General features: G+C 33.5%; 1 protein-coding gene, 2 non-coding genes and 1 pseudogene across 3 annotated transcripts; 3 read left to right on the plus strand and 1 right to left on the minus strand.

The window, feature by feature from the left end:
- The first annotated feature begins 1793 nt into the window (after positions 1-1793).
- On the plus strand, positions 1794-2969 carry LOC133693616 (putative F-box/kelch-repeat protein At1g20790). Its single transcript, XM_062114860.1, has one exon. It carries the CDS (start codon positions 1794-1796, stop codon positions 2967-2969), a length of 1176 nt encoding a protein of 391 aa, XP_061970844.1.
- Positions 2970-4088: 1119 nt separating this feature from the next.
- Positions 4089-4160, plus strand: TRNAD-GUC (transfer RNA aspartic acid (anticodon GUC)). The gene has a single exon. It is a non-coding gene; the product is annotated as a tRNA-Asp (tRNA).
- Positions 4161-6836: 2676 nt separating this feature from the next.
- On the plus strand, positions 6837-6908 carry TRNAD-GUC (transfer RNA aspartic acid (anticodon GUC)). Its single transcript has one exon. It is a non-coding gene; the product is annotated as a tRNA-Asp (tRNA).
- A 136-nt stretch (positions 6909-7044) lies between these two features.
- Positions 7045-12130, minus strand: LOC133694253 (protein S-acyltransferase 21-like; annotated as a pseudogene).
- Between the last annotated feature and the right edge of the window lie 100 nt (positions 12131-12230).

Here is a 12230-nt window from a genome sequence, read left to right on the forward strand (position 1 = left end):
GATTGTTTCATATTTAAATGATCCATAAATGAACAATTATTGAATTATTTATATTATATTTATTTAAATAATAATAATAACATGTATTAATTAACTATGTTAACTAAATAAATCTTTAAAAATATTGTTTTAACTCGATTTTATTCAATCTATTTTAATAAATATTTTAATTTATTATCAATTATATATCTATATAAATTTAAATTTCTATATATTTATTAAAAATTACAACTCGACAATAAAACTAACAAAATATAAAACAAACCCGTTAAATATAGATTTTTTTTAATAAAAAATAAAAACTTAAGAGTTGTTACAAAAAGTTTTGTTCCTCCGATTACAAACATTCTATAAGAGTTGCTGGCTTAAAGGCTCCGTTTGGAATTATATTATCAAAACCATGATTATGAAAAATCATCAAAATTTAGTTTAATCATGAAAACTATGATTTAATTTGAAAGGATTACTAGCCATCTACTTTAGACTTAATCTACATTTAACTAATTAATTCAATCAAAATATCAAACAGACATTTATTATCTTAGATTAGGACAAGAGAAATATAGTTCGATCCTAGGAAAATCTTTGGATATATGAATGTATTAGATATTTATTTTTTTTCTTGAAAAAGGAAAGGAATCAACCTTTTTTCTTAATCATGGAATATTTCTCTTCCAAAAAAATCTAAATCTTCTATTGTCTCAAGATTATTTTTTTATATAAGCCACGAAGATAAAGCCTAAGTAAAAAAAAACAATAACTCAAGAAACCGGCCAGAACAGATAAGATAAAAATAAATAGACAATAATATTTATATTTTATCTATATCTTATTTAAAAAAAATTAGATATTTAGATATTATCTATTAAGTTTTTTTGATATTCATTAATTTATGTATTAATTATCCGAGTACTATTTATTATTTAATATAAAATAAAAAAAGTAACACATATATGTGAGGTATGTGAATTAAATGATGAGATTATAAATAATTATATATGTGTATTATATCTATATTATATTGTAATAAAGTAATGTAATGTTCTGCAAATAAATCTGTTTTATACAGATGAATATGATTTGGTGTTAGTTTCCGTCATATTTAACAATACTCATTCATTATTTATATTATATATCTAGCAATATAACTTTTTAAAAAACTCATATGTTCAGGTTAGTTTAAATCGTTTTCATCATATTCATATTAAATTAGTGTTTCTATTTATATTTATATATATAGTTAATGTATAAATTTCTTGAAAATAAAATAAATTCAATATTTTATATTTAGTTGGTCATTAATAAAATTCCTATCTGTGTACATGGTAAGATACATGAAAATTCATCAGAGCCAGCAATTTAATAAGATAATTAGTCATTAATTTAGTTTTCCTTACTAAATAAGCACAATAACCACCATTAAATAAAATTTACCTTGAAGAATCCTACATAGCAATAGAGTTTAAAGCAGCCAAATTTTTGCGACTATCCTGTTTGGTTTTACAGTTCAATTATATATTTTTTAAAAATTTAATTTAATTTATTTATAATTTAATTTTTTTTTTATATATATATTAATATTAAAAATAAATTTTAAAAAATAAAAAATATTATTATAATACATTTCTAAACAAAAAAAAAATTCAATTTAAAAACCAACCTCTTCAACACTTACAGACATGCTATTACCTAGTATTTTAACCCAACAAGTAAAAGCACTAAATCTTCCTCTCTCGCAGACATAGACAGATTCCAAAACAACCTTCACAGTCTGTAACAGTAAGAATTGATGTATGGAGAGACTCTGTGAGGATCTTGTCACCGACATCCTTTTATGTTTGCCAGCCAAATCTGCTGTCCGATTTAGATGTCTGAGCAAGTACTACGATCAACTTGTGTCTGATCCTAGGTTTGCTACCAGTCATGCTCTTCGTTCAAACCCTGATGAGGTACATGGTCTTCTTCGGTTTACAGGTAGGAGTGCAGATAAGATACTCTTCTGTTCTTTTCATTCAAAACCAAATATCCACAATAATCCTAAAGTTGTTCCCATAAATTCTCAGATCATAGCTTCTTGCAATGGCCTTGTTCTAGGTCTCTCTGATTCTAGTCTTTCTGTTTGTAACCCTATTTTACCTGATAGAATCCAGACTATACCAGCACTTGAAACCCCATATGGTGCTAAATGTGATTTAGGTTTGGCTTATGACCCAATTGGTTTCTCTTCGCTTGAATTCAAGTTAGTTCATGTTTACAGAGAACAGATCTTGAATATGCCACAAGATGAAGATGCTTATGGCTTTAAGATATTCGATTCAAGTGCAAACTCATGGAGACAATCTACATGCAAGCTGTTCTTGAGACATTTCATTCCTATGCAGCCTCATTTTTATGAGTTGAGAGGTCAAGCTGTGTACTTGAATGGACATGTGCACTGGTTTAGGGCCTTCGGTGATATTGTTGCGTTTAATGTAGAGAAAGAAGAAGCTACACTCATCGGTATGCCTCCAGAACTGCGACTAGCATGGCTTAACTATTATTCATGGTTCGGAGCTGCGGGTGGTTTTCTTTATGTGGTATGTGTTTTCAAGAGACAAATTCTGATGTGGGTTCTTCTTGATTATGAAAACAACAAGTGGGGGCTTGTCAGGAACAAGATCAAAGGGTTATCAAGAGTGGCTCAACCCATTTTCTTTGATGGTGAGAGGCTTGTTCTGAATTGTGGGCCAAAAAAGAAATTATTGCGGCTGTTCAATTTGAAACAAGATCAGTGGACGGAAATGGGCAGGTTACCAAGGAATACAATGGATGACAGTACTACCGTGTATGTTCCTTTCAACCCCACCTTGGCTCCTCTGATCAACAGCAGCGATCCTTCAAGAACTGCTTCACTCCCAGTCCTTCCTACTGTGATGCCGATAAACAACAAGTGCCAGAAAAGAAAACGAGGCAGGGTCGACAGAAAGTAGAGCCAGGAGCAAGAAGGTATACCCTGATCCAATCAATATTTTGCGGTTGAGAAATCATGACAGGATTTCATATTTCATAGTGTTCAAGAAAAACTTTGTATTTCTTGTATTCAATAAGACTATTTATAGTGTTTACTTTGTCTTCTATGTATCTGTGTCCATAATGTGAGGAGGCTTGAACAGGAACTTGGTTTCATTGACCAGGTATGCAAAGAGTACTTATCACTTGTCAAGACTTATTTGCTTCAAAGCATATAATTCCTATTTTATTTTATGTTTTTTTATATTTCTAAGACCCATGATAAAGCTCGAGCTTGTTATATAGCAATATATAGTGATTACTTCTTGTTTTGAAAGCAATCTACTCACCCTTTAAATATTATTGGATTAAATATTAGATCTTCATTCCAATTGAATACAAATTCCAACAAAAGATATTTTAGATATTATTATTTGATTTCAAACTTTGTATTTTTTATATTAAATATGTGTGCGCGCGCGCATTAAATTATTTTAAACAGGAGCTTAGTTTCATACCATGTATATATATGTGTGTGGGCGCGCGCGTGTGCATTTTAAATTATTTTAAATAGGAGTCTGGTTTCATTAAACATGTATGTAAAGTATTTATCATTTATCAAGACTAATCTTAGCATATCTTATAAGCCTATGTTGATATTGAGTTTAATTAATTAGCTCATCTATTTTATAATCATTATTTTTCTTTTATATTTTTTTTATTGTAATTTTTAAGTTTTATGTATGTTTTTTATATAACAATAGTAATTAATTGTTGTAGTTTTAAAAGCAATTTATTCACCTTATTTGATATTAAATAAATTACTTAAACTTAATTTATGTTTCTTTAATATTAAATATTCAATCAAATCAAACACAAATAACAATAAAGAAATAGTTTACATACTTTTATTGGATTACCTGAATTCTTTCTCAAGGAAGAAAACTATAGCACTTAAAATTTTAATTTTTGTTTTTTTTTTCAAATTAATTATGCATAGAACTATGTCTATATTAATAAATTTTCAATCTCTATCAAGTAGCACCACAGTTCATATGAGCCAATAAAATTATACCACTGTAGGCAACCAAACCAATCAAGTCGTTGTAGTATAGTGGTGAGTATTCCCGCCTGTCACGCGGGTGACCCGGGTTCGATCCCCGGCAACGGCGTCTGTTTTCAAAGTTTAGTGTTTCTTCTTCTCTCTCTGGGTTTGCAATTCGGAAAGTAATCCCTGGAGGGCCCACGGACCTTTTACATCCACAGCATGATACTTGACCCATTCATAGTTAATTATTAAGCCCATTAGTGTTGATAGCATTATTTTTTTTTTTTTTTCTAAGGGTAAAATGTGACAAAACACCTTTATGTTTTTTAAAAAATACAATTAATTTATCGTTTTTGTAATTTGTATTTTTTTATTTTTTAAATATTTTATGTTTTGTCTTTCTTTTCTTTTTCTTTTTTTCAATGTAAGGGTTTAGAGATTGATTTTTTTGAAAAAAATATATGCAGGGATGATGTTTGGAGCAACGAAGATTCTTCGGATCCTTCATTTTATTTGTGGGGCTGCGGCTTCTTTAATTTCCTAACCTAACAACTAGTAGCGTGTCATGTGTGTGTATAGAAATATGGGGAGACAAGGTAGAAGATGTTTTGCACCGTGTTTTTAGAAAATTTTAATTTTAATTTTATTAAAATTTAATATGATTTATACGTTTTGGATCGTTTTGATGTGTTGATGTCAAAAATAATTTTAAAAAAATAAAAAAAATCATTGACATGCATTTCGGCACAAAAAATTATTTGAAAAGCAACCATTACCACACTATCAAGCATCCTCGGTGAAGATCTTGTCGCAGACATCCTTTTTATGCATATGCCAACCAAATCTGCTGTCCGGTTTCGATGTCTGAGGCTCTGTGCAATTACCACGATCAACTCGTGCTTGAATTCAAGTTAGCTTTGTATTTATAGAGAAGAAATTCAAATGCCAGGAAAACTCATGGAGAAAATGTGAGTCGAGCAGTGTACTTGAATGGAATTTTGCAGTGGTCCATGGACTTCGATGATATTATATCATTTGATGTGGAAAGATCGAAGAAGCTAAGCTCAACACCATGCGTCCGAAACTGGAACGTCCATGTTGTGAATATCAAGTGTCGAGAAATTAAATGGTTGAAGGGTTATCAAGAGAGGCTCATGCCATTCTCTTTGATGGTGAAAGGCTTATAATCACAGTCGAAAGAATAAGTTGCGCATGTTCAATATGAAGCCAGAGGAGAAGAAAATGGCCAGGTTTTCTGGTGGTTATCTTGAGATAAAAAAGACACAGATGATTGGAATGGAAGAAACATGTCCGGTTGAGAGGAGAAGAAAATGGTTATTAATTAAAGGTTCGAATTAAGTCTTCAATATCTTAATTTTTAAAATTCATTAAAGGGGAAGGAAGAAGAAAGAGTTTAATCCAAGAATCTTTTAAATTTTTACACACTTTTCTTTATCTCATATTTTAGTATTTTATTGTCATTTTATGCTTTAATTTTCCTCTTAAATCTAGAATTTGAGTTTATATTGCTGAGAAATATTTGAATTTCATATTTTTTGGTTCAAAGATTTTGATTTAAAATCTAAACCAAGATGATGTTGTTAGAATATTAAGAGGTATATTGCATACATTTTAGTTATACAAGTGAAAAATAATAAAATTTTAAAAATAAATAATTTATTCTTCACGAAAATAAAAAGAGATACATTAGTTTAAAATACTTTAAATAGCAAGTTCTTTTAATTTAAGTATAGTTGATTTAAGATTTTTTTTGTCTTGAATTTCTAGATTTAAACATATATATATATATATATATATATATATATATAAACTTTAGTATTTAATTCTTCTTTGGACATTTTTTGTTTAGCATGTGATAATAAACTACTAATCCATATAAATTATTTTTTAACTACAATTAATTAATTTGTTATGATAAACTACTAAGCATATTTAATTACACATATAGTTACAAACTTTGATCTACATGTCCATCCTTTTTTGAAATGATAAAAAATCATCCTGGATCGATATAATTATTTTGATGTTTCTATCTATATATATATATCTTTCTAGCCAAACCTTTTTCTTCTTGTATTTTATATTCCGTTAAGAAACACTAACCAAACACAACCTTAATGTATACATTCCTTTCATTCCTACCCTAGCTAGTAGCTACCATCAACTGCATTACTCCTCTAAGTCTCGCGTCAAATCCATCAAACGTTGATTGCAAGAGGAGAAAACGAGACGGGGGGGTTCACATCATCAGTGGTACTGGGAGGTAGGTTTACAAGCAAGAACTAGCCAGCGAATATTTTCCAGTTTAGAAATTATGAAAGGGTTTCATATTTAAATGTGCTTCTTTCCTGGATATATTAAAGATGAGATTCAAAGAAGAAAGTTTCCTCGATTGTTTTATGTTTGTCTACTTCAAGTGGCACTAGTTGAGAAGAAGCGAGCAGCATGCTACAAATGTTTTGATTGTCTGTGAGGCCGGCTGGTATGTTTGTGCAGTGTCTCTCTTTTGCTGGTTTCCAATCATTGAATTCCTGAGCTAATTAATGTGGAGCTGTTGCATGCAGGCTAAGCCTTCTTTAGGGTATGAAAGTCAATCACAGACAGACAAGGTGATGACTCTTTCCATCATGGAAGATATCTTAGGTAAGGAGAATTCTCTAATTAGAAGTTCTCAATCAGGTATTGGCTAAGCGATTAAAGATTAAAATTAGTAGGTGAATTGATGAACGTGTTAGATTAAGTATTATTACATTATATGCAGCGCTAAGATTTCAACCAGGTCGTTGTAGTATAGTGGTGAGTATTCCCGCCTGTCACGCGGGTGACCCGGGTTCGATCCCCGGCAACGGCGATTTTTCATTTTTGGGTTTCTTTTCTCCTGCTTTTGCGTTTTGGAAAATGAAGCCCGGCAGAGGTGGACTTAGCCCGCCGCCTTGACCTTGGCCCTTTTCATCCAAAGCAGTGCTTGACCATTAACCACCCATTGATTCAAAACAAAAACAAACTTGTGAATACCATTATCAGTAACTATCAAGTCTACACAAGTTATAAGCCAGAAATGTTGATGTAAACCCTATGTTCTTTGGCGATTGCATTCATTATGGAGGTTAGCAAGAGCGGATGCATCTTTTATAGCACTAGAAAGTGGTAAAAAAACTCCTCTAGAATGACAAAAAGGGAAAGTTTAATGTACAGAACCCCACTCTATGCATCAGCAAAAACAAATCGCTATTCCCTCATTTTAGTGCTCTAAGGAGACCTAGATGAATACTGGTTTTGTTGAGAATCGCTTGGAACAAACACATGAAGTTGGTCACCCCTCTGTGACCTGCCTTGCTGATAATGACTTGAGGTAGATCCTCTATCCTGGCTCGGAGCCAGTGAAGTACCAGTTCTTGTTCCTCTGCTTAGCAGCTCGTTGACAAGAGGGCCTCCAAAAAATATAGATTGATCTTCGTACAAAAGCTCTGTTCCTCGAACCTGAGACGAAGAACCAGCACCTCTTGAAGAAGAGACAAAGCGTCCAGCTTCTGGATCCCAATAAACTGCTGTTCTCATATTCTCAGCTGCACCTAAGTTTCTTCTCATAGGAATTTGGGCAACATTCTCACGAAGACGATTCCCATTTAGTTCAATTTGTCTTGCTGTCCAAGGAGGTTGATCTGTTGATGTCTGATAAATGGGGTTGAAGTGGTCGCTGTTTGAAGTTTGCTGTTGTAGTGGAGATGTGGCAAGGTTGGAGACATGAGCACTGCTAAAGTTGCCATGACTCTGACGGCATGACTCAATGTCATCCCTGCTAGCATTACTAGCATTGCTGGCTGGATATGAGTTAGTCCTGGAAGGAGATAGACCTGTCACCACTGCTCTATCGTTTTTATTTTGAAACCCTTGATCAGTACTGATCGGACTGCTCCTTCCACTAACATTGCTACTGGATAACTTACCAGCATCATAAAGGTTATATCGAGAACCTATGGGTCGTAGAACAGATGATGATGCTCTAGCCTTTGCAGCTGCTTTAAAAGCCTCACTGGAATCCAATTTCGCAAGTTTCCACGCACTGATTCGAACTGGACGCTGTGGTAACTTTTTGGCTCTGTCAGCTTCCTGAACTGTATCTGGATCAACCGTAGATGGTAGGCGTCCTGGCTCCAAATGTGGAATAATTTCATCCTGCTTGTTAAAGACCCAAAACTAATCAAATTCCAACCCCATTTTGTTAAAGAGTTAAGGAAAGAGAATCGAAAATAGCAAAGGATGTAATTACTACATGCAATGCACATAGCAAATTATAGCCAAAAGTAATCAAATTCTACCTTCATTATGTCTAAGTTCCTTGTTGATGGAACAATAAGCAAGGAATAATAATTGCAGTTGAAATTTACCTTTTCAGAGACAATTTTCTTAGTCATAGTTTCATGTGGTACTTATGAGAACTAGGAAGCATCAAACTACTCTTATTTCTAACATAGGCAACACCAACTTTTCTTGATAACTTGATGCGGACAGATGTGGTACCTGATGGTCCATGAATATTCTTGGAGGGGTACACCAAGAACCTTTATATTGCAAACTCATTCCTATAGAGCTTCTTCCGCTCACTGTAGTAACAGCAGAACTGGTTGGCGAAGTTGGCAAGCTTTGCTGCTCTCCTCCATCAACAGATGGTCCAGGTGGTTCACTCTGAGTTCTCATGGCAACTACATACTCGTATGTCGTGATACCCTGCAACAATAAAGTATTTCACCAATTGCATTTTACATGGAGGCAAACATGGTAAGAGAGGAGGCAAGGCTATTTATGAACACACCTTTCGAATCAGAATCAAATGGAAAAAAAATAGCTCCCCCAGAGGCACAGTGGCGAGCAAAGATACAAATGTGCACAGGGCCTGTATCCATTATCAAGTTAACATCATAGAATATAAAAGAAAAGCATAGACAACGAGAAACTTTATCGTGGTGAAAGCCATAGCATACTCCAGTTCAACCCCTAAGAAATTCCAAATCATACATATATTTACAGAACACAAGCAAAACAATGGAAAATACATAACCCAATTTTCCCAAACTAAGCGGCAATTAATTTTTTTTAAAAAAATTTAAAGTTCCATTCCAATCAACATAATCAAAATATTATATTTATATACACATCTTATATCTATCAACAAAGAAATTGGGAAACATACCACAACCGTCGCAAAGGGGGGGCACGAGAATCCAATGCCAAGTTTGTCCATTATTTGATGATCCATACCCTTTCTATCCACAAAGCATCGAATAAGGACAGCAACACCAACTCCGAATTCAACAATAAGCTGACAGCAATGCACAAAGGTAGATGAATATGAGAAACGTATTTTGTTTGAATCTGGGGAACATATCTAATACAATTAAATCATGGTGTAAGAAAAATAACAAAACAAAGAATCACAAATAATATCTGAAATTTTACCCAGACAAGGCTTGTTGCCATAAGGGAAACAAATGTGATGTAATTTTTCTTCCCTACACAATTGTTCAACCACTGCATCATAGAACAGATATTTCATCAGCCAGTATTGCAAAAGCAAAAAGGATCTGAAAGGACAAGGATGAGCATCCAAAACTCACCCGGCAGTGATGATCAAATCCATCAACGCATTTGTCACAACTTCTGCAATGTTTGCTGAATTTGCGTACCTAGAAAAAAAAATCAGCACCATGATATTGGAAGCTTTACTGGAGAAAAAAAATTGTGGACGGCAAAGGAATACACACATTCCCACAAAATGTTACTCTTCCCTGGCATTAACCTAATAATTCTTCAACTGTGGGCAACTAACTCAACCAGCTATTGTGACTTGACTGTTTGACATCTTTCCTTCTTCTTTTCACCCGTATTTTTCCTCTTGCTTCTAATTTTTGTTTGTGCATAGTTTGTGGGCACCTGTTTTCTGAAGGCTGGGAGTTTCTAAATAAAAGGGAATGCTATCTCAGGCAATCAAAATAAAACCTTATGGAATAACCATGTACCTCAGCATTGCAAAGTGTACAGAACAAAGCATCCTCTCCAGATTCTTGCTGTAGAATATCTTCATCTTTTCGGCAATCTTGTTTCACAAGAAAACAGCAAAAGAAACCTCAAAGTCTTGAACACCAACTTGAACCGTATTTATTGGATTTTCCTCCATTTTTTAACCTTGTCTTGCTAGGTTCTTCAGCAGAATTTCCTGATGACCATGAAGATTTTATGATTTTGTTTTAAAAAATAAAAACATTAACGAAAAAGTTTATATCCTTGATAAAAGTTTCATAACTCCACAATGGACAATTTGTTCCTTTCAATAGAAAGGCTGAGCAATTGCTCACCTGCATCTGTCATTGACCGAGACAAATTCAGAGAAGCCAAAAAGACTAAAGGAACTTTCAGGTTAGACTTTAGACACAATAGCATGATCATCAGCATTTCTGGATAAATTTCAGAATGCAAAATCAAGTTTCCAATCTAATGGTCCAAGAGGCACATGCTACTGCTTCAATGTTTCATTAACCTTGTTATACATTACCAATCAAATGGTTGACTCCAATCTAAATTTGCAATTCATAGATTTTCTAGTGAGAGAACTACATGGTAAGTAGACAAACCAGGCAGATATGTGTCATTTTCTGATTTATGGCCTGCTGTCTCATCAGCTTCTAGCAGAATTCCAGGATCAGCCGGATCAATTGCAGTGCATCTTACATAAAGAATAAATACAGAGAGCGCCTGAGAATTAATCAGAAAAGAGGGCAAATGCAATAAGGTGACAGAAGCCCAAAACAAAAACTCAAATCAATTATCAAAGAAAACAGGATAGGGAGTAATCATGCTCACCGAGACAGAATAAACACCAATAGCCACATATTCATAGATGTCCTTCCCAAGGAAGGGAGCAAAAAAGGAATAGAATGCAACAGAAAGCAGGAAGAAAACTGTTACAGCCACAATCTGTGCACCATGAAAAGTTCAACATCAGAACATTAATTTTTGAAGAAAACAGCAATGCATGACTCCATCCAATTTATTCACAAATCTCCCCAGGATACAGAACCAAAGATCTTAAAACTCATATAACCGAACACAAGCATGAATACCCTGTCCATACCATCAACAGTTTGCAAAACACTACCAATCACTATCTACATTCAGCTCATATGAACTTTAACTAGCGGCATTTGACTTTGTTTTGTTATCACAACAGCTCAAGTAGGTCCCTCCTTGACTAGATTCACTTTGCTTTTCTTATAAAATGGGCAACATGGATCATAAGTTGAAACAGATTACGCAAATTACACTAACGCAAGGTCACATCACGCGATCTCAACTAAATTAAGCCCTATAACAACAACTATCTGGCTCAAAATCAAAATTTTAAATGCCCATTTATCTCATAAACCAGGCCATCATTAACGAAACTTTACACTCAAACTTGGACACCACCCCAAAGTAGAAATAGATACAAATCTTTCTTAGGTTGCTGTCATGTCAAAGCAAAATCCTTCCACCATAGTTATTTAATGGGGAAAAGCAAAAAAAATAAAATCCATCAGTCCATAATTAGAAAGACTTAACTAACTAAAAAACCAAAATCCCTACAACTATAACTAAAAACAAAACCCAAAAAAGCTGAAAAAATGTAAAAGGAAAGAAGGAAAGAAATGTACTTGAAAAGTATGAACAGGGAATTGCCATCCGTGACGCCTGGCCATTATTTCAAAAACCCAATTCACATTTGCCAATCAAAACTGCCTACACTCTAAGCCCACCATTTTCAATAGCTTGGACTAAACACATTATGTAAATCTATATGTAAAAAAATCAGAGAATCATTTTCAAAACTGTTGCATTTCTTTTATATTCTACTGTAGTTTAGTGAAGCAAAAATGGGTTTCAAAATGGTGAAGAAAAATTAGAGCTTCATTAGGTTTTGTGGAGACAGAAACACTTGGAGGAGGAGGAGGAGGAGGGGAATTTCTTTCAAAGTAAAGGACTGAATTGGACTACACTTCGAGTATGAAAATGTGTTTTTATTTATTTTCATTTTTCAACACCGTATTTTGTGCAACGATACTTTTTTTAATAAATACTGCAACTGTATTTTGTTTTTTGTAGTTTGGGTCATTGAAAACCCATAATTTGCAAGAACATG

This window comes from Populus nigra, chromosome 5, assembly GCF_951802175.1.
Source record: "Populus nigra chromosome 5, ddPopNigr1.1, whole genome shotgun sequence".
NCBI classification, from domain to species: Eukaryota; Viridiplantae; Streptophyta; class Magnoliopsida; order Malpighiales; family Salicaceae; genus Populus; species Populus nigra.